Genomic DNA, 23775 nt, shown 5'->3' on the forward strand with positions numbered 1-23775 from the left:
GAAAATGATGATGGCAACAAATGTACAAATGTGCTTGATACAATTGATGTATGGGTTGTTATAAGAGCAGTAAGAGACCCCAATAAAATGATTCATAAGCACACACACACCAAAATAAAAATACATACATATGTTTACCTCCTCAGAAACCTGAACATTGCCCTGTCGGTTCACTGTGAGTCACAGTGGACTCCGCGGCAGTGAGTTTGGTTTGGTTTGATGTAGTCCATTGCTGGGCCGTGAGGCTGGTTCTGTCTTTTTGCTACTGTTGAGCAGTGCTGCGATGGCATTGTGCCCATTCGTGCCACAGCTCTTATTTCTCTGGGGGATATACCAAGTAGAGCCATTGCCGGGCCCTGGGGTATTTCTATTCCCAGTTTTTGGAGGAAGTGCCAAAAAGATGCAACTGTTTTTAGTTGCATCATTTTTTAGTCTCACCAGCAGCATATGAGCATTCCAGTCTCTATACTCGTGCCAGCATTTGTTTCCTAGGGTTTTAAAACTTTGCTATTAATGCTAGGGAGAGGTGATAGCTCATTGTTTTGATTTGCATCTCTCAATTGGCAAATGGTTGGGAACATTTCTCCAGATGTCCATTGGCTACCCAGATGTATGTTCATAATACTCTGTTCCTGTTTTTAGTTGGAAGAGCAGACATGAGACAGTGTGGTAATGTCCAGTAGGGGTCCAGACAGGAGCAATGGATCCATCCCTATACTACGATTGGGAACATATATTGACTCTGACCTTCTTTTAACTTTGATGATCAATAAGAGTTTATGCAGCTTACCTTTCTGTCATTTCTATTACTAAGCCAATGGAAGTATGTGTCTTCAAGTTGGATGAGTCCCTGGAGATTTTGTGATATGCTTTCAAAGGTGTGATGGGTTTATCTCTCACTCCCCTCCGTTTGTAAATCACTGACCGGAAATGGAATATATCATGTGGTCTCATTATTATTTAAAAAGGTATCTACCAAGGGCAAGACAGGATAAAGTATGTCTGCTAGGGTTCCAGTTCACCCAGCTCATGTGCAGGTTTATTCCAAACAGCCTGTGATTACACAGGGCTCCACATGGGTTCTCTCAGTAATGAACTTGCCAGTCTCCTTAGGGCACCTGCAGAAAGCATGATCCAATCAGAAGACTGGCTTCTAAGGGCATCTGCTGAGCCGGGTGAACACAGGGCAGAAAGGGCTATTCAGAAGGTTGTGGCAACTGTTTTCAGGAACTCTGAAGTGGGGCATTTTGATCGATTTACTCCCAGGATAATCATGGGAGCCTGTTGTGAAAAGGTTTTAAGAACATTGAAAATGGCGTTGGTGAGAAAAATGCCAGCAAAGTTGCAAGAGGTTTCCCCATCAGTACAGTGAGCATGCTCCTTCTTCAAGGGGCTCCAGCGCTGTCCTGTGAGGGTTCCATTGGGAAACCTGGTCCTACCCACCGCACCGTCCTGACTTTGCCCCTCCAGACTTCCTTGAGAACAGGCTCCTTTGGGGCAAAACTCAAAGAGTATTTTGAAGGAACGTGATTTGAGGCCTCAGGGATGCCCAGACGGCCGCCGTGATGTCTACAACGAAGAGCGCAGAGCTCGTCAGGGAAAGGTGAGATGCAGAAGCCCAACTTCAGCAGTGCGTAGACGTCGATGGAGGGGATGTTGAGAAGCAGTACCTGCACAATGTGATAGCTTTGTCTCCAGGGTTTAGTAGCAGTGTTTTTTGGCTTACCCTCACATTGACATGTTTGCATGTGCATATGGAGGAAAGGTCATACACCGGAATTGTAGAAATGGGTTTTTTCTAGGTGGTAGCATTGTCAGTAATTCGTTTTTGTTCGCCCTTCTTATCTGTATTTTCTTATTGTCAATGTTAAGATTTCGACAGCTTACATGTATCACTTGCATATGAAGGAAATATTTCTTAAAAAACAAAACACCCTTAACGTCGGAAAGATTGGGTTTGAATGAAGGCGTGGCATTTTACGGCTTTGTGAACATCAGTAAGTCACTTAGCTTCTTTGAGTTTCTCTCGCATTTTCTCTAGAAATGTGAAAAGGAAACCTTTTTTCTGAAGGTTGTCATCAAGACTGAGTAAAATAAAGTGTGTGGAAGCCCCTGGAAGTGCACGGGCAAAAGTTTCTTTTAAAATACCTGGTATTTTATCAATTAGAAGCCATGCTGGAAAAGTGCCCTTGGCCAACATTTTGAGATTTTTGAACATTGGGTTATTGATTTGTCATCAGTTTCAGGTTTATATATGCATTCAACCACCTCTAAAGGTCAGAATCAAGTCCCTCTTTCTGTGTTTCTTGTTTTGAGGCCCTTTATCTTTGTTCAGGATCACCAATCTTCCCTTGAGTTCTCTACCAGTGTCAGGGCAGTCGGAGAACTCCCAGCTGCCCCCTGCCCGGTCAGCTCAGCAGCCCTGGTCCAGCCCCGCTCAGGCCCTGGTTGGCGTGCTTTCCTGCTTGAAGGCTGACTCTTCATTTCCCTGAGCAGTGCTGCTGTGCTCTGGAAAAATTAGTCATGAGAGGAGGATGCTCACCGGGCAGCAGCAGCAACAAATCCTAAAGGAGAGTTGATCAAGCGATACTTGCAGTCTGCTTTTTCTAGGGAATGTCTCCTCCCTAGGTTCTGTAGCTGGTTAGGATCTTCAGAGGTTGCAGAGAAAAATTCTAAGTCATCACTCCTCGCTTGTCCCCACCAGACCTCGGCATGGAGCTCTCTCTGATAGCGCAGCCAGTTGCCATGGGAATAATGCAGTGTGATGAATTTGTCATTATGACTTTCTGCAGGAGTCATGAAAGGCAAGGCAAGGCTGTGAGGGGGGCAACTGGAGGCAAACCGTGTTTGAAGCTGGCTTTTCTCATGGAGAGATTCTCCAGTTCCTTCTATGCCCTGTTATATGGCCTGTGGATCTCAATTGCTTACTCTGTATCTGATGCCCGTGGAAGCTTTTGCCTGTGGATTTTCTACTAAAATAAGTAAAACAATTTGCTCTGTGAAAGGAATTGTTATGTAAAATTTAAAGATTTTTCACTTTCAGACTTTGGTGGCTAATCTAACAATTATAGCATTAGGGACTATTGCTTATAACGTAAGGCTATATTTTTTGCGTGATGTTACCTATTTATTTTGCTTCACGATACTAAATATTATCTTTTGACTCCGCTGTGGTTTAGGAGCTAAATTGGGACAGGGTAGCCATCGTCAATTGTTACCCTGTCACAATTTAGTTCCTACGATTTCACAGCGATTATATTTTATTAGAAAGATTTTAAACGAGAAACAGTGGGCTCAACTTTTGTCTGAGGCAATAGTTCATGTCTCACGAGAGCCTTGGTGGTGTAGTGGTTAAGCGTTGGGCTGCAATCCACTTGGTAGGCAGTTCAAAACCACCAGAAGTAGCTCCACGAGAGAAAGACGGCTTTCCACTCCCGTAATAGTTACAGTCTCAGAAACCCACAGGGGGCGGCTGTGAGTCAGCCTGGACTCCGTGGCCGGGAAAGCCAGATGCTGCACTCTCCTCGCTTCTTTTGAGGTTTGGTTTTCTGAATGTCACTGCGGTCTTGCTGTTCATCAGAGTCCTGTCCAATTCGTGCGTCGAGGTGATATTGTAGGATTCACTGGCTCCCACTTCTTTCTCATGATGGTGTGTGATTTATACTTCCGCGGGGACTGGGGCCCTTTCGCCATCCTTTCTGGGTAGTGATGTCTCCCTCTGACGGGATGCCGAGGACGCTGAGCCTCTTGGGAACAGTGGAACAGTGGCGTATGGCCTGGGTCCTGGGGAATAAGAGGACTTCAGAATAAGAGGTCAGAATGAGCCCCCGGAGCTTGTTCTTCCCTCCTTACTGGACCTCCCCTCACCACCGGGGAAATTACAGCAAGTGCTCATTCTGATGAAGGTGAGCAGATCCTCTCTGCCAAATGATCTAAATTAGACACCTGAACCAAAACCCCCAAACAAACTCAACTGCCCTCAGTCAGTGCTGACTCCACAGCGACTCCCTGTGGGCTTCCGAGACTGTAACTGTGTACGGGAGTAGAAAGTGTGGTCTTTCTCCTTCAGGGCTCCTAGTGGTTTCCAACTGTCGCCATGCCCATTGCAGCCCACCGAGTAACCTCCACACCGCCAGCAGGGCTGAAATAGTGTGCAATCGCAAGCACAGCAATTTGGATTTTTTTTTTACTGAAGTGCTGACCTCCTTCTAAGAAAACTTAGAAATATAAACTCACTATAGTCTAAACGATTTGTAGATTAGGATTTTGTGAAATTTAGTATAGTCTATATTTCTTGAGCAGGAGAAAGGTGGACATTTTGTCCTTTTAGTCTTAAATTACTACATTTTTTCCTTCACATGCACAGAGGAGCTTCAAAAGTCATGGAAAAATTCCATTCTGTATCATCTGTATTCCTATTTTCCCACAAACTTTTTGAAGCACCTACACGGGCATAATTATATATTCTTATACATACATACACATGCCCATTATGTGCATATAACAATATAAGTACACATATATACTATATGTTATACTACATGTATATCTAATACATATGTTATATCGCATTAATTATCAGGGCACCTGTCTCAGGCTCTGCTGTACAGATTAACATGAGCCCTGAGACTTGAGAGTATACACAGTCAATATTTGTTGACAGATGAGATCATCGCAATGAGTTGAGGATTCAAATGTATTGCACTGGGTTTTTAGTAAGCTTTTACATTTAAAATTGGCTTTTAAAATTCTTTATTCCTTTAAAGTCATTATTACTATGTATGTGAGTGATTAATAGTTTATAATGTATAAAATTTTATAAAATTTTAAAGTTTATGAAATTTTAAGGTCTTAGCTTATGTTCATTCCATTAAACTTGAAAGTCAGTATTTGAAGGATCTCAGCTGTATTGGTAAGTAAGACAGGGTGAACTGGCAAGTATTTGTTCTAGATTCCCATGGCCCAGCACTCTGCACTGGGGTGCACTGCTGCCTGCAGCACCTCTCATTTAAAATCAGGCGCCCTAATAACCACACATAGCAGCCTTCCTGGGGGTTCTTCCAGGGCCATTGTCTCCTTCAGCCCTATTAATTTTATCAACTAGGAAGACATGGAGAGGTAGCATTCATTAAAATATAGTGTGTATCCTAACACTAGCTAGGTGCTTTACATATGCAGTCTTTTAAAAGCTTTTTTAAAAATGTGAATGTTTACAGGGCAAATCAACTTTCTGTTCCACAATTTATGCACATTTTGTTTCATGAAGGAGTCCTGGTGGCGTAGTGGGCTACGTATTGTATTGGGCTGCTAAGCACACCGTCGGCACTTTCAATGCACTAGCTGTTCCAAGGGAGAAAGGTGAGGCTGTCTGCTACTGTAAAGATGTGAGAAACGCGAGGGAGCGGCTCTCCTCGGTCCCATACTGGGTCACAGTGAGCTAGGTGACGTCCACTTGATAGTAGTGGGTTGGGCTGGCTTGGTTTTTGTCTCATCTTCTTCCTTACAAGCCTGGCAATGTAACATGGCTCCGTTCACTTCTACCGTGTGCATCCAGTTTCCACTCATTTCTCTGCCCGCCCTCACTTTTCCTGCCTTCTGAACTTTGTTCTTGGACAAAGTTTGCTGTTTTGATCTCAAGTGATATATTAATCTAAGGAGTACATACCTGCCAAGTGTTATCATTCACCTTACAGACTTCTGTGTTGCTTGGCTACAAATTGAGCCCGGTGGATGGGTTCAGTTTGGGGTATGACAGGTGACTAGGAGCCATTGTCTCAGTGATACCGCCCCTCCCCCTACACACACACACACACACACACACACACACACACACACAGTCTTTTTCAGACCTGTAAGCCTAGCGTTTTTTAGTGTGATTTTGAATTTTCTTCCACATTTTTCTCCTGCTCTATCCAAGATCTTCTAAGAGAGCTCTTTAAGAGTGGTTGATGCTGGCAGGCCAGATTTTAAAAAGAAATTGAGAAGCAGGAACTCATGGAATAATGGTGGAAAACGGCAATTGTGTAGCAGTCTTGAAAATCTTTTGTAATTTGTTTCCACTTAAATTGGAAAATCAGTTTACAAGAAACCATCTCAAAATTCTCCAAAAAAATTATATATTTTTTAAAACAAAAACAAAACACTGTATTCTATTTCGGTTCGAGAAGCATGTTACTAAAGTTTGAAATCTCCTTTATATTTTACTTTTGAGTGTTCAGAGTGATTTTTAATTTGTGGGTTTTTCTTCAGTTTACTAAAGGTGCGAAAAAGCAACCCACCCGATGTGTTTGCATTTCACTCATTTGTCCAGCAGGTTTGTCTGGAAAGACAGCACAATCATCCAAAATGAAACTCGTGACCCTAGATGATCTCATTTTGATCCTGTATGATGAGAGCCGGCACGAGTACTTTATATACATAATGGATTCATCTATAAGCTAATTAGACCCAAGAGAACCTGTGTGTCCTAATAAAATGCCCTGTTAGTCCTTTCTTCACATCAGCTTGCTCGAAGCCTATTATTTGGTAACTGAAGAGCTACACTGCCTATTGGTTTCTTGAGAGCAATACGGAGAAATGTCAACTGCAGCAAGTGAAAATTGTAATTACAGTTAGCATGTACTCAGCAAAGTGCTGTGTGGGCCAAGCACTATGCAAAATTCTGTATGTAAATAGAACCTCCCAGATAAAACCTGGCTCTGTAATTATTAAGGGGAGGGATGCTTTTGCTGATTCTCAGTTAGAAAGAAGGTTAGAGCCACTTGCCAATTATATCAATCCACCTCTGGGCATGCTCCTTTTCACAGAGTAAATCCCAGGAGCTTTTTATAAAGGAAAGATGGCAAACATCTTCAATTATTGAATTTTTTGAAGTGGTCCCTTAAGCATTTTGCTGATTTCAAATGCTGGGCCTTTTTCTAAGAGTGATTTTCTTATAAAAATTCTAACTTAAAGTCATGTAATGCTTTGCCCAGGGTGCATCTGTGGACAGCACCTCCTCATTGATTCCACCTTCTCTTTGCGGTGTCTCTCTCACAAAACCACTGTGACAAGACTTTGCAAACCGATTCTCATCTGCTCTTATTTAATCTTCAAGATGTTGTAAGACTGGAATGAGAATGCACGACTGTGAGGGATTCTATTGTGGTTTTTCCTGCGTTTCAGTATTTTCTATAATGAACACGAGTATTTTATTGCTGAAAACCATTACCTTTGATATTCTTATTTTAAAATAGGAATTTAAATGAAAGCTCATGCTAAGCTCATTTCTTTGTGTTGTAAATTCTAGTGACAAGCTAAGAACTGTAAGCAAAGAAACCAGTGGTAATCCTTGGCATCCTCGATTAAGATGCCTGCTTATTTTAGGTGAAGCATTTTCCTTGTCTGTTTTCAGAGTGGAGTGGATGTTAATTGAGTGCTCAGTATTCATTACAAATAATCCTGTCTGTTTTCTTGTTGAGATTCTGAGGCCCTTTGGCCCTTCCTGTACAAGCCAAGCTGACTGTATTAACTTCTCGTTTAATTTTAAAAATGAATATGGAACTTGTTGGCGTAACACCTTAAAGAATTGCATGCTTAATAATTGGAAGGCTTTCCATCAGATTTGTCTCCAGTCTGAATGAATAATGTTGCTGACTTATTGTTTTAGAAGAGGAAGTCCTTGACCTGCCAGGTTGAAAGAATCGTGACTGCTCTGAACCTTTGTGGGTCCTTTAGCTGTACCGTATCCCCTGTGAATAATTAGAGGTGTTTGAAGGTATTGCGGGAGAAGCCAATTTGTGTCTTTCACTTTGCATATTGTTGAAGCCTCATGAATTAATCAGCAGCAGGGCAAAAATTAACTTCCTCAGACTCACATTTTGATGGGTCATGAGGGAGAATGTAAAGTGATCTGTAAAATATTCAACGGATCCTCTAAGTATTAAATTATTATACCTACAGGGTAATTTCAGGGGGGAGAAAGTTCCCCCCTTCTTCACTATTGGAGTAGCAAATATGAAACAAAATCAACGTTTATTGTTTTCTAGGACTGAAAAGGAGATGAAAGATGGCAATTTTGTGAATTACTGAAAACCAGCTTCTTACATTAACTTTTGTGTTAATGATTTAGGTTTGTTTGTTTTGTACAAATGGTACCAATTTAAAATCCTTGTAACTGCAACTTAAACTTGCATTTGATTTAGTAAGCATATTGTGCAGCCACACAAATAGCTAACCTTCTTACCTTAGGCATCTAAAGCTCTTCTAAAATATTGAATCATTGTAATAATTCCATACTTGTTTAAATTTCAGTTTCACATTAATTTTTGTTTTCTGTTTTCCAGATAATGAAACTGAAATTGCGTTCTTCTGTGAAGAAGATTACAAAAACTACAAAGCTAATCCCGTTACATCCTGGTAATGACCTCCTTGGCTTCCGTTTTGCATACCCGTGGTAAACTCTTTGTTCCACTAATTTTGAAGTTGACAAATAAATCTTATAATGTTAATACCATGTTCAGTTATTTGAGCTAAAATATCTGTCATGATTTTTCTTTGTACAGTCCCACATTGCTTCCTTTCTTGTTGTAAAACAGTATGTTTGTTTATGAGGAAAGAAATTGCTATTCAAAAGTCATAATGGGATATTGGTACTTTAATCATAGATATTTTTGATGGCTTGTATGTTGGATTATTTTAAAAGATGATAAGAGAAAGATCATTCTGTTTCTATCATAGGTTCTTCCATAATTTCTAATTAGAGCAACTCTTGGGATCTACCAGAGATTTCAGGTCTCCTGTGCCCTTCAGTACTCTGTCTAGGTCTGGAATCTGGGATACACACCACCTCGTGGGAAACAGAATTGTGCATACGTTAGTGAGGTTTTAGTACCTCAGTCCCAAAGAACCTTGATGATTTTCTTTTTTCTTGAGCTGTGTTTCCTGACCTTCAGGAGCAAACTAATTGAACCAAATCCAGTATTTGGAGACGGGAGTGGGTGAAGTGGGGGATGGCAATGGCATAGCTAATCTCTATAATTTGTCCCCCAAACAAAAGCCAACATTCTTTCAATACCTCAGTGACAAACACAAACTGCAATTAAAAATGGACTGCGGCACAACCAGACACTTCACCAACGAAGACATTCCAGTAGCAGACAAGCTCATGAAGAAATATTTTCAGTCATTACCTATTAGAGAGGTAGCTGTAACTCAAGTACAGTGAGAGAACAGCTCACCCCAGGACTAGTAACAAAACAGAAAACGGGCTGGCAAAAGTGGCGTTTTAGGCCAGGGGCTCTAGAGAAGCACAACCAGTGAAGACATGCATCTCAAGGAATTGGCTCATGTGCGTGTAGAAGCTGGCAAGTTCCAAGTCCATGGTCACATGTCAGACCGGCAGCTTTTCCTGACGCAAGAAGCTGCAGAGGCTGATGAATTAATATCATCAGGTCAGATGGCCGGCTGTGGCTTCAAAAACGAATGGATCCCATGTCCACAGATAAGATGGCAGCTGCAGGGGCTAATTCCCAGGATCAGCTGGCAATATGGCAGGCTCTCGGCTCAATCCAAAGACCCAGAAATCATGATGAGCCACATGCAGGAGGCAGACACAGCAAAAAGCGAGACCACTTTGCCAGAACATCCACATACATTGGAAGCAGAACACACCCACAGTGAAATTCCCTTTTCCATGGTTGGCTACTCAAAGCAGACCTTGTCGTGGAGGTGATTGTATTGTGTCAGCTGTCATCATGGGGGATGACTGTATCGTAACTGCCGAAACTACTCGTGGCTCTGCCAGATTGATACACCTTAACCATGTCACCTGTGGAAAGACTGGAACCCTCATCAATTGTGGGTGGGATTGTAAAATGGTACACTCCCTGTAGAAAACATTACAAGTTCAAAATAGAAATACTGTATGATCTAGCAATCCCACTTTAGATGTACCAGAGAAATAAGGGCTGTGACATGAACAGATAGATGCACATACCCATGTTCATCACAACACTCCCAGCAGCAAAGAGGTGGAGTCAACCTAAGTGCCCATCAACACAGGAATGGATAAATAATATTATACAGCATTAAAGAATTATGAAAACTCCGTGGAACATCTCTTGACATAGATGAGCCTGGAGGACATTATGCTTAGTGAAATAAGTCAGTTGCAGAAGGACAAATACCGTATGAGACCATCACTACAGAAAGTCACACAGAAAGAACTATTCTGTGATGGTTACCAGAGGAGGGAGGGATGAGGGGGGGAAATCACTGTGTAGATGATAGACATTTATTAATTTGGATGAGGGGAAAGGACATGTCCAATAAGGGAGCGATCACACATTATCGCCAGGGCAAAGAAAGACACTGGCAGGTACGCAAGTTAGAGACAACAAAGGTGAATACTATTATTACATATAGAATCCTGCACTATCAGTAGTAAAAGAATCTATGAGTGAATGCATAGGTAAACATGCAAACTGAACAGAAATGGGCAAGTGAAGGCCACATCCATCTATGGATTTGGCAGACATTCTTTCTACCAATCATAGATATATCTGTGTGGCGTTGTGGGTTGAGTTGGCCTGCTAACCACGAGGTTTGAAACCACCAGGCCCTCCTTGGGGTAAAAAAATGAGGATTTCTATCCCTGTAAAGAGTTACACCTTGGAAACCCACTGGGGCAGTTCTGCCCTGCCTATGGAGTCGCCATGAGTCAGAATTTACTCGATGGCGGTGACTTTTCCAGTTTGGTTTATATAACAGAGTAAAAGGGACAAAGCGATGAAAACCTCCAAGGCAGAGCCATACATTTTGTGAGGATGAGTTACTGGGCCTGGGGCCTAGCACCACAGTCTCGGAATAGCAAGTCAATTGTCTTAACACAGTTTGTAAAGACAGGTGTTCTGGGGAGTCGTAACTGGGGTCTTCAAAGGTAGCAAGTTCATCTCAGAAACAACTATTGGTTTCTCCCTGTCCAGAGAAAAGAAGAGTGAAGAAAATCAGAGACTCAAGGACACCATTTGTTTACGGGACTCCTGGAATGTGTAGACTACAGTTTCCTGACTCCAGAAGAGCCAGGTGGCACCTGGCTCCCCTACCTGCCACTTTGATCGGGACCACAGAGTGTCCTGGAGAAAATGGAGAAGAAAATTGAAAATCATAACAGACCAGACTTATGATATGATCAGGACTGGGGTTACCTCTGAGATGACAGCGTTACACTTGCCTCAGCCTGGAACTGACCCTGCCCTTGGGAATCACCGTGATGCCAAATAACATGCAGGTGTGTGAAGTGAACACTAACCCTCAGGAGGAACAGACTCTTGAACAATTAGCCAGATGAGACCAAAAGGCCTTCTTTTACCCCAACACAAAGCCAGAGGCTGGAAAGGAGGACCAATAGAATGGAGGAGGCAGAGGGAAGTGCTTTCATATAGAGGGGAGTACAGCCAATACCTCTAACATACGTGTCTGCATTGTGGAATGGAAAATTTGCTCGATATGATTGAACGTGAGCCACGATGAACAAAGAAAATTGTTCATTGAGAACAAGTCTATGGGCTGAAAGACACGTTCTTTCAAAATAAAACACTACCTTTGGTTCTTGGTAATGGCTGGTTATCTGCACAAGTAACAGAGAAAGCAGTAGTCTCAAAGGGGTTTCTCAGCCAGCATGATGTAGTGAGAACTCTTAGAAACGTTAGGGGACTCTAGAATTACTCCATGAGCCCTCACCACAGTCAGCAGGGCTGAATGGATTCATCATGGTAGTGTTTCACTGAAGAAAATCTATTTTAAAAAGACAACCAGGAAAGCCTGATTAAAATGAGAAGATGCTTTGTTGAAAGGTTTAATAGAATATACTTTAAGGCAAATTCCATTTTATTTATCAAGGTGCTGACTGTACAGATGTCCTAATTATATGTATATAATTAGGATAAATATATATGTGATATTTAATGTGACAAATAATAAACACATTTTTCCCTCACTGAGTAGGGAAAGATACATAAGCAATGAATTTTAATATAGTCAAGAAAACTGTGTGGGAGCATATTAATTCTGTGGTGGGCATCATATTTTTTTAAATGCCAATTAAATTGCACCTTAAAAATTAAATAGGAAGTTTTGCATAGACTAGCAGAGGGAAATGCAAAAGAAGAATGTTGGAAAGTGTAGAGTTTTCCATCAAGAGGATATGTTTCAGTGGACTAGCGTGAGAAGTGGACATGTTTCAGTGGACTAGGGTGGGAAGTGGACATATTTCAGTGGAGTAGGGTGGGAAGTGGACATGTTTTGGTGGACTAGCGTGGGAAGTGGACATGTTTCAGTGGACTAGTGTGGGAAGTGGACATATTTCGGTGGACTAGCGTGGGAAGTGGACATGTTTCGGTGGACTAGCGTGGGAAGTGGACATGTTTCAGTGGACTAGCGTGGGAAGTGGACATGTTTCAGTGGACGAGCGTGGGAAGTGGACATGTTTCAGTGGACTAGCGTGGGAAGTGGACATGTTTCAGTGGACTAGCGTGGGAAGTGGACATGTTTCAGTGGACTAGCGTGGGAAGTGTGTGGAATCCAGTGGAGAAAGGTAGGGTCAGAATGGCAGGTTGAGCCACATTATAAAGGGTCTTAGGAGTCCTGCTAGAGGGTTGGAACTTCATCTAGTAGGGTGGGCGATGGGAGCTGGTGGAAGGATATATGCAGGTGCATTGCCTGGCCAGATGTTTGTCTTCGTGAGCTTTGACAGTGGTGCCTAAATGGCAAAAAGAGTAAAAGATAGTTATGGGCCAGGCAAGACTGGAAAGCCCACTTAAAGGCCATGCCAGAGAGGAAGAAAGGAAAAGATATTTTTCAGATAACAGTAACATACGAAGGACTACACCTGCCCGGCCAAACCGGATTTATTTATTTATTTAATAAAAAATCATTTTATTGGGGCTCTTACAACATTCTGTACAAAATTGTACCAAGCATATTTGTACATATGTTGCCATCATCATTTCCAAAACATTTCTGCTTCAGCCCTTGTTATAAGCTCTTCTTTTTTCACCTCCCTCCCATCCCCTGTCACCCTCGTGAATCCTTGATCAATTATATATTGTTATTATTATTTCATATCTTAATCTGTCTGTTGTTTCCCTTCACCCACATTTTTGTTCTTTGTCCCCTTTGGTGGGGGGGGCGGGGCGGCGGCTATATATCCAACCTTGTAATGAGTTCCACGTTTCTCCTCCTCCCTGACCTTCCCCCGACCCTCATGATATCACTACTCCCACTACTGTTCCTGAGGGGGTTATCTGTCCTGAAATCCATGTACCCAGAGCTCTTATCAGTACCTATGTGTGTTCTCAGGTCTAGCCAGATTTGTAAGGTAGAACTGGGTTATGGGAGTGGGTGGGGGAAGGGAGCATTCAGGAACTAGAGGAATGATGTGTGTTTTGTTCGTGCTATACCGCACCTTGGTTGCATCCTCCCTTCCTTATAACCCTTCTATGCGGGGATATCCAGTTGTCTACAGATGGGCTTTGGGTCTTCACTCCAACACCCCTTGTTTGCATGATCTAATTGTTTGTTTGGGATCTTTTGATACCTGAACCTGATCCCGTCGACACCTCATGATCACACAGACTGGTGTGCTTCTTACATGTTGTCTTATTTGCTTCCCTGCTGGATGGCTGCTCCTTTAACTTCAAGCCTTTAAGACCCCAGACACTATATCTTTTGATAGCTGGGTACCATCCGCTCTCTTGGCCACATTTGCTTATGCACCCATTTGTCTTCAACAATCATATTGGGAAGGTGAGTATCAAAGAGTGCCAGGTTATTAGAACAAAGTGTTCTTGTGTTAGGGAGGCCTTGAGGTCCAAAGTCAGCCTGCTATCTTAATACTTAACATATAAGTATATGAACATTGGTCTCCATCCCTTTCATTATAAATTAGTATAGTTACATATATACATGCCTATAGCGCTACCTCTATAAATAGCTCTTGCCTTTGATTTCTTTCCTCTATTTCCTTTCATCCTCCTCCTGTCCCACTATCCTGCTCACCCTCCATTCGGCTCCCAGTCATTCCTCTCGGATACATTGCACTTGATCAAACCCCACCAGGCATTATACACCCTCCTCACCATCAGTTTTAGGTCTCTTGTTGTTCCCTTATCCCCGAATTTGTTTGCTCCCCACTCTCTCTCTATGCCCCCTCCTCTCCCATGCTCCCACTGAACCGCCTGTCCCGTTGTTTTCTCCTCGGGATTGTTTGTCCTGCCTATCTTATATAGATAGACATAGGGTGAAAGAAACACAAAAAGCAAACAAACAAAACAAGGGGGAAAAAAAACCCTAATAGATAGTTCCAGGTCTGTCTGCTGACCCATATGTATAAAGACCATTTATTTTCCCAAGGCTATGTTTTTAAATTTTTTTACAAAACAACCTTATCACCTTCAAATTACTCTTCCATTACACTTAATAGATTTGTTAAATATGCAATTCCATTCCTGGAAACATTTTTCAAACTCATCTGTTTGGACGGCTGACAGAACCTCCCTCATTTTTTTTCCTTCACCTCTTCTACATTGTCAAATCGCTGTTCTTACATGTCCCTCTTCATTCTCAGAAACAAAAAGAAGTCACATGGAGTGAGGTCAGGTGAGTAAGGTGTGTGGGGCAAGAGAGGCATGCTGGTTTTTGCCAAAACCCGGAGCACTGAGATGGCTGCATGAGCAGGTGCATTGTTGTAGTGGTAAAACCAGTGCTGTCTGCCACAAATCAGGCCTTTTTTTGTTGTACACTGTTATGCAATCTTTTCAGAACCTCTAAAAAGAAAGCTTGATTAACAGTCTGACCTAGTGGAACAAAATCCAAATGCACTACGAGTTGACATTTTTGTCTGTTTGGAAAGTTGACGGACATCCAGAATCAGATTTGTCATCAATCAACATTTCACCTTTTTTGAGATGAGAGAAAATCACTTGTACACTTGAGTTTTTGCATAGCGTGTCCTTGTAAGCTGTGTTCAACATCACAACAGTTTCTCTGGCATTTTTCCTGAGCAGGAAACAACATCCCACAGCTGCACACTGTTCTCTTAAATTTGGCATAAACAAACCAACAACAACCAAGGTTCAAGCGAAACTGCTTTTACGAAAAAATTCACACTGACCAGAGAGAACCTTCCCAGGAGATGCCGTTGGGTGCACTAACTCAGAGCGAGTTGTTCCATGCTCGCCTAGTGGAAAAAATGCATATTTCGAAAGCTCCATTCTACCCAGCGCAGTTCTGTTTTTTGGGCGTGTCCCCTCATATTGTCTTGCCTTAGATGACAAGCATTTCATTAGCTCCTTTACATGTATTATCTCATTTGGTTTATGCCACACCTCTTCAGATTGATAGTACCATGTCTAATTTATAGATGAGGAAATTTGTGCCTGGAGAGAGACATTTACCTAAGACAATAGAGTACCATACAACAGGGCTTAGAGACAAAAAAGTCTGTCAAAATTGTGACCTGGTCCATTCCATCCCCAGGCCATAAGGTAGAGTGATAAAATCTTTGGGATATGGAGAATGACTACTTGTGGAGTGGACACTTCAACGATTCTTGATCCAGTGACTAGATTGCTAAACACAATTTGGTAATTTGGAGAATAGGTTAAAACATTTCATTTGCCCCTTTTGTAAACTTTCACTTTTTGCTTATACATTTTTCTTTTTATAAAAAATCAAGCATATCTTTTTCTGTATGTTTTCTTTTGAGCAAATAACAAAAAAATGTGCATACAATCCCTCATTTCATTTGGTGTGTGTATCTTTACCTTACTATGAAAGTTACATATAAACTAGTTTTCATTTATAAATGCAGATTAAAAATTTTATAAAAAGGTTGTTTATAAAAAGAGCTTTTACCAGGAATGGAAGATAGGTTAAAAATTAGAAAGCCCCAGAAGGGCCACAAGGAAGTGTCGAATGAGTCAGGGTGCAGTATAGCACTGATGAAACACACAGCTTTCCTCTAGTTCTTTAATGATTCCTCGTCCCCACTATCATGATCCCAATTCTACCTTACAAATCTAGCTAGACCAGAGCATGTGCACAGGTACAGATAAGAGCTGGAAACACAGGGAATCCAGGAGAGATAAAACCCTCAGAACTGATATCGAGAGTGGTGATACCAGGAGGGGAAGGGGAAAGATGAGGGAGAAAGGGGGAACCGGTCACAATGATCTACATATAACCCCATCTCAGGGGGAGGGACAGCAGGAAAGTGGGTGAAGGTGGATGTTGGTCAGTGTAAGACATGAAAATTTTTTTTATAAATTGTCAAGGGTTCATGAAGGAGGGAATGGGGGAAGGGAAAATTAGCTGGTATGGGGGCTCAGATGGAAAGAGAATGTTGTAAGAATTTTGATTGTGGCAGATGTGCAAATGTGCTTGACACGATGGATGTATGGATTGTGATAAGAGTTGTACAAGCCCCTAATAAAATGATTAAAAAATAAAATAAAAAGACAGGAACCTAGTCCTACAAAAAAAGTAAAGGGAGAAGAGCCAGAAAGAGGAAATATGTTCATATTTTAAAAACAACCTTTTAAAATCATACACCTATCATGTATATTAAATTCACAAAAAACTATTGATATAAAATAAAAATAGTAAAGCATTAAAAAGATTGATGTGGGGATGATAGTACAATTCTCCGTGATATGATGTAATGGTTCCACTATTGAATTATATGATATTTAAATTACTTTCCAGTAAAACTGTTGAAAAATAAAATAAAATTTAAAAAAATTAGAAAGCTTATCAGTGAATTCACAAAATCTGTAGATTAAAGGAGTTAAAATACATTAATCTTAGTGTTAAAAGGCATGTGCTGATACTCAATCTCATACATGAATAAAAGCTAGCAACAGATGAAATGTCTTTCACCTGGTGAAGGTTATCCACCAAAAATCCACTTACTGGGAAGGGTTTAGATAAGACTGGGATATGAACAGGGCAGGAATGATCACTGTTACTTGTATGAATCAGTATCATTCTACAGGTCTTGTTGTAACTAATAAAATAAAAGTAATGTTGTTAGGTGCTGTTGAGTCGGCTCTGATTTATAGCTACTTTATCTATAGCAGAACAAAACACTGCCCAGTCCTGTACCATCCTCACAGTTGCCATATTTGAGCCCATTGTTGCAGTCACTGTGCCAATCCATCTTGTTGAGAGGCTTTCCCAACAATCCTCTACCAAGCATGATAATGTTGCATAACAGGAAGAAGAAATCCTGAAAAGATTGGGAAGGAAGCGATACAATATACATTCACAGACAGTAGTATTTCAAGAGAAAATCACTTGATAATGAACTTGATGGTGAACCTAAGAAGACATGCTCAGAATTTACTTGTTGATGTAAAAGACCCCAATATAGTGATTCTGCATTTTTATAGACGGAAGATTCATTGTTGCAAAATGTTGACTGTACCTGTCTTAGTTATCCAGTGCTGCTTGGACAGAAATAACCCAAATTCGTGGCTTTAACAAACCAGTTCTCGAGGAAACTTTCTATCTCTGTTGGCTCTGGGAAAAGGTCTTTGATCCCTTTCAGCTTGTTTCTTGATTGCTTGGAGATTTCAGGCAGCATGGCATCTGTGTCAGGCTGGGTGGACTAGAGAAACAAAATTCATAGACACTCATATACGTATAAGAAAGAGCTTTATATACAAGAGCAGTTGAATATTGAGAAAACCTTCCAGCCCAGTCCAGATCAAGTCCGTAGGTCTGATATTAGTCCATATGTCCAATACTATCTGTAAAGCCCTCTTCAGACTCACGAAATACATGCAATGACGCCAAATGGGGGAACATCATAGGCTAGTGGGTGGAAGGCCTTGTGGATCCAGTGGCGGTGTAAACATCTCAGTGCTGGCAGGGGTCTCTATGTGACTCCATCAGCCTCTCTCCATGTGTCTTCTCAACTGGATGTCTCTCAGGGAGTGAGCGTGTGTCCCGCCGCCAGTGAGCTATTTATCTCCTTAGCACCTCCCAATGAGGTCATCAAGCTGCGACCTGATTGACAGGCTAACCTCCACCACATTCACTCGTAAATCTCAAATTGACAACAGATTATGTAACTCCCACAGCATCTATTTTCCCTTAACCCTATTGCTTCATCTGCTTCTTTATATCTCAAGAGATTGAGTTTTAACTTGCTCTCATAAAGTGATCGCTGAAGATATGAGTGAGACAGCAAAGTGTGGTGAAGACACCAGGCGGGCCCAGCTCTCAGAAAGAAGAGTCTGAAGTCTTAAATGTTTGACTTAAAATGAGCAGCCATCTAACTGAGGTGTCAGCTAAGTCTTCACAGAAGGAGCACACCAGTCTGTGTGATCCAAGGATTGTAAATAATAGAAAAATCATAGGAGGGAATATTATTAGATCTTAAATGCCGAGCACCTGGTTGCAGAAGGGTGTGGATGACAGTGAAAGCCCAAAATCTGTTTACAGTGTCTGCACATGGATCACACCTCCATTGAATTCCCTCGGACCATTGGCCAGGATGTGAATAGTCTTGTCCTCATACAGAGTACATTGGACACTGCTTTAATGCTGGTGTAGTTAGGTTAAATTTTAACATCATTTTGTTTCCCTTTTGACCCATTTTTAATTTATTCTAGTTACTATTCTACTTTCTCATGGATTGAGGTTTTTCAGTGTTCTATTTTGTCACTGGGATTTTTTTTGGCATGGCTTTCTTTTATGAAATCCAGGCTGTGTAAATCAATAGAGATGGTAACTCGATCTATCGTTTCTTAGGATTGTGACAGGGGAGGTTGTACAGAGACCTCCCACGGTTGCAATGGGTAATGGGAAGCTAATAATAATGAAAGGGTCCAGCCGTAACATATCATTCTTAGCCATAGCTGGAATCTCTAAACCCTTCTCTGTCCCCACTGAGTGTAAGGTGACACCCGCCTTCTCAAGACTGCTTCCAGAAACCTTCTCCTCTCTCTTCACCATTCTGCGGGTGCCACCGCCAATGGGGGGAAGCGCGGGCTCCTTTCAGACATAATGTATTTCTGTCCCCAAAGTTTATTAGCACGGGATTCCTTTGTTCTCTCTCTGACTCTCTCACCTTCCCGTGCGGCCACAGGTCTGCCCCTCTGTCTCTCCTCGCTAGCTCTCCCTTTCTTACCTGTGGCTGTTCTTTCTTTGCTCTTGTCTTTCAATCTCCCCTCACCTTGCCCCTTTACTCTCATTCCATTCTAAACACCTGGGCAGGTTTTTAACTCTAATAAACCTGTTCATTAAAACCCACGCCCTGGGTTCACTTTCCTTTTATTCCCATCCTAACAGTGACAGGTACAAGAATGAAGACAATGCCTAAAATAGATTGTGGTGTTGATGGCACACTTTAAAAAAGTAGTCCATTCACTTGTATGGTACACGAATAAATGTCAACAAAATGGGTTTTAAAAGATTGATTCAAGACACGCCCTACACTAATACTTTTATTCCTAGATGGAGTTACAGCTATAGGTATAAGGGTTAGGGTTAATAACATTTGGAGGGCAGGGGCCATAGTTCAATCCTTAACAATACCTAATTTGTAGCTTAGTGCAATCTTAATCAACATCGCAAAAGCTTTCTCATCTGACTTGACTTGCTGATTTCATTCATTTGGAAAAGGAAATATGTAAGAATAAACAGGATCTGTTTGGAAAAACCAAGAGTTGGGGCATTGTTCACCAGCAAAATTACATTTTAAGGCTGTCGTATTCAAAACAATTTGCTATTGACAAAGAAATGGAAATATCACTGGAAGAGAATAAATATCAAAGTGGATTCATGTCTGTGGAAACAGTAATGTAGCATTTGCAGTCCATGGCAAGAAAAGCCACAGGTTAGGGGAGTGAAATGGTTTCTCGTGTGGCCCTTTTGCTGTGGATGTGTGTCAAAACAAAAACTTGAGAGGACCTTTCCTGAGTTGATTCACATTTCCCGGGTAATTGAAGTTGGCGGGGCTGCAATCCGGCTAAGAGTACTGGTGGGGCCCTGAACGGGGCAAGGGAAGCTCTGCCTTGGAATGGAGGAGTAAAGCTCCCGTGGAAAGGGCTGCGAACCAGAGGGAGTTCCTGAATAACAAAAGGTGGAAGGGTAGGTGCATCCTTTGGGGGCACAGAGGACCCTCCCAGATGCTGCAAGAGTTATGTGTAACACTGATGAAAGCCCCATGACACAGATGGAGAACCGGGTCCTGTGGAAAGCAAAGCCGTCAACAGAGACCAGGAGAAGCTGGTAGGCCAGGCAGAGGAGAGTCAGCAGAACAGTCGACCCAGATGAAACACAAGTTTCGGGGAGCTGCTTGGCTGAGAACTGAGAGAGGAGTGCGTCTGTTAGGACCCAGCGATTCCTGCACCGAAGACCCCAGTGGAAGAGCTACAGCAAGTGTAGAGTTGTGGGTAGTGATGGCGCCGGAAGTGGCAGGATAGTCGAGCCCTGAGAATGGAGCAAAGCAGAAATGAAGAGCTGGGTCAGCAGAGAGCGTGTCTGGCACCCTTTACACAGTCCTAGGAAGTCAGACATATCCCCGTTCCATGATCTGTGGATCCAGCCCCACAGTCAAACGGGTCCTCGGGAGCGGCGTGTGTGATTGTGGAAGAAAAAGACGATAGACAGTGGGGCACCGGGGTTCATCCCAATATCAGAATCAAGAGAGCTAATATATTTTCCAGTGGGTTTATATAATCATGAGGCTTACAAGCCTATAGGTGGCACATACGTAACAGAGTGGACAGGTTACAGAGTGAGGCAGTGGCTTAACCTTGTATGTCCTTGAGCTCTTCCCAGGGACAGCTGTGTCAGTATCAGAAGGAGACTTCAGAAGGGAGTCAGCAGCCCTTTGGGTGGGATGGACCAAGGAATCAGATTGCTCATAAAAGACCGGTAGCCACTGCCAAAGTAAACCTGAGTCGTGTGTACCCCATGGACAAGGAGGTAAAGTCTGGGCTCCTACGTAACTCTAACCCCAACTCAAGAACACTTAGTTCTGGTAACATGGCCCTGCTCCAATATTCACCTTCATGAAATGATCACTCAAGGTAAGGGTGCTACAGAAAAGTGTGGTGAACAAGGTAGATGGTGCCTGGCTATCCGAATAGTGACTGGGGTCTTAAAGGCTTGTATTCAAACAAGCAGCCATCTAAGCGAGGCGTCAACTAAGTCCACAAGGAGGAAGCACACCAGCATGTGTGACCAAAAGATGCCAATCTTTATATTACTATTTTATCCTTACCACTTTATTTTGATTTTGTATTTGATTGTTTCTGTTGGGTTTCCCAGGTCGTGAAGTGCGGAAGGAGTGGGTGCATGGTGATAATAAGTGATGCAAGCATTTCTAGGGGGGGTGGGGGTGGGGGTGGGAGAGAGGGCAAGGGGATTTGGGGAGTGAACAATGAAGGCAGGAGCGGGGAGGGAGCACTAGAATGGATTGTGATTACACAGCCCATTCAAAGGCTATTTGAACCTGGTGGGGGCAGTGTTCTAAATTGATTGTCGTGATTGTACAATTCTTGAGTGAATGATTGAACTATTGTCTGCTATGTGGACTCGGTGCCAATAGACTGTTGGAGAAAAAAAAAAAGGAGAGAGTCACAGTTGCCGAAACCCACAGGGGCGTTTCTCCTCTGTCCTGTGTGTCGGAAGCGACTCTCTGGCAATAAGAGAAGTTGACGTAATTTGACCAAAGAGTAAAACCTAAATATCCTTTTGGGGTCATTTGAGCCAAGTTTTTGAATCTATTTGCCATCCAGGCAGGCTCACTGTTCCTGAGAGATACTGGAAGATAAAAGAAAATATTTCGGGGAGGGGGGGCGGTGCGAAGAAGATAGAAAGAAAAGAAAATGTACTCCCTGGCGCACAGCGAGCAACCAGACACCCATATGAGACTTCTTCTAAGGCAGCATCTGTATGGAGGGCTAATGTGGGGTGTTTTTCAGTCTACGGTCTGTGTATTTGACGTCATCTCCATCTTGGGACTGTTGAGAGCTTTCTCTAGTTAGGACTGGTCTCGGGGCTCTGTGGTTACAAGCGCAGTCATCAGGTCATATACGCTCCCTCCCTGGTCCTCAGTATCCCACAATGATCACAGGTGACTTGGGTATTGCTGTGAGGCTGGGAACTTGACCCTGGTACTTCAACTACTAGCAAAGAGTTGCCATTTGCAGTTCAAATACCGTGGTGGACAGTTTCATTGGAGCCTCTGGGTAGAACAGGAAGAAAGATCGGGTGACCTACTTCCAAAATCCAGCCCACAAAAACCTTACAGCTAGATTACAATGGTCCAATCCATAGCCCATCTTGGGGATGATGTAAGACCAAGCAGGGTCAGTATAGCCCATGTGCAAGGGTTTGCTGTGAGTCAGGACCTGACTCTAAAGCAGTTAAAAACACAAAGGAACTCAATGCCACTGTGTCAGTTCCAACTCAGCAGCCCTACAGGACAGGGTAGAACTGCCCCTGTGGGTTTCTGAGACTGTAATTCTTTATGGGAGTAGAAAGCCTTGTCTTTCTCCTGTGGAGTGGCTAGTGGTGCCAAACTGTGGTAGTTGGCAGTCTAACACATGTCCCAGTATGCTACCAGGGTTGCCTAACACCAAGTAAGCGTCCGTTGGATGTTTTATGTCACTTATTGTGAGCAGTGCAGCAGCATTCACCTTGTTAGGGAGCCAAGGGCCTGTATTTCAAAGAGATTCGGCCATTTGTACAAGACCTAAAATCTGTGAAATCAAAGAGCAGTTTCCTGGCTTCCGATATCACATCAGGCTACTCTCCTAACCAAGTCCAGTCAGGACACTTGGAGAATTATGATGTGAAGGTTCTAGACTACGGACCAAGAGAAAGTTTCTCGTTTTTGTGGTTTGGCCTCGTCCTACATGCATTTTCTTGTCATTCTCACCAGATTATGTAATTCCCACAAAGGACTTGGCCTTTTTTTTTTTCTATGCCAAAGAAACAGATAGGTCCTAGGTCACTAAATAGCCAGATCCCATCTAATACAAGTCTGGGGAACTTATTACCATAGCAAAAGTTTGGCATACCCTGTTTTCCCCCCGACTGTCCCAGACTCAGGAGAGTCTGGCTACTTTGGCCACACAGACTGGGAGCCTGGCCTGGATCTTTTGGGAAACTGCTGCTGACCAGTGAGAAGAGAAGGGGAGGGCAGGGCAGGGCGTCATCATTTCCTGTCTGTGTGTGCACGCAGGAAGACAGACTGCTTAGCCTCTTCTCTAGGGGAAGATGGGTCAAGCATGGCAAACTCCGAGAAATGGGTGCTTGCCATTGTTTTTCCATTGGTGTGTGCACATGTGGAGGTGTGTGTGTGAGCACATGCCTGTGCATTTGTGTACTGAAAGATGGCCCAGAACCACCATACATTTACTAGTTTAATGCCCTCTTTGCTCTCACATGACATGTATTAATATGATGGCAAAGGCCTTCCCTTGTAAATGAATGTTACTGGGAAATTTCCCCCAGCACCAACTCCCATGGCTGATGTAAACAGAGCCCGATCATTAAAGAGTTCCATTTGTGCAAAACAACACCTCACAGGTTACGGTTCAGAGCTGAGCTATAATTGCACAGCCTCCTTTTCTTACCAGTATGCTAAGTTCCATGCCACTGAATCAACTAATGACACTATCAGTAGACTCGCCTTATGTCCACCAGAGATGATTGTTAAGGTTCTTTGCCCCAGAAATGATAATGAGACCTCTAAAATGAACCAGAGTTGTACAT

At 42.6% G+C, this 23775-nt stretch overlaps 1 protein-coding gene across 2 annotated transcripts in view; it reads left to right on the forward strand.

Annotated features, from left to right (window-relative positions):
- The window catches only part of CUNH2orf76 (chromosome unknown C2orf76 homolog), a 51740-nt gene extending 39741 nt beyond the window's left edge, over positions 1-11999 (forward strand). Inside the window, exons 7-8 of one of the 2 annotated variants that reach the window (XM_045287424.1) lie at positions 8325-8434; positions 10965-11999. In XM_045287424.1, coding sequence (XP_045143359.1) covers positions 8325-8401 — 77 coding nt within the window. In that variant the 3' untranslated portion in view covers positions 8402-8434; positions 10965-11999. Of the gene's footprint in view, positions 1-8324; positions 8490-10964 lie in introns of those variants that run through there. The other variant, XM_004711885.2, reaches the window with a different exon arrangement.
- Positions 12000-23775: the final 11776 nt, after the last annotated feature.

The sequence above is a fragment of the Echinops telfairi genome, unplaced genomic scaffold, assembly GCF_000313985.2.
Source record: "Echinops telfairi isolate 266 unplaced genomic scaffold, ASM31398v2 ScPeMD7_15;HRSCAF=58, whole genome shotgun sequence".
NCBI lineage: Eukaryota > Metazoa > Chordata > Mammalia > Afrosoricida > Tenrecidae > Echinops > Echinops telfairi.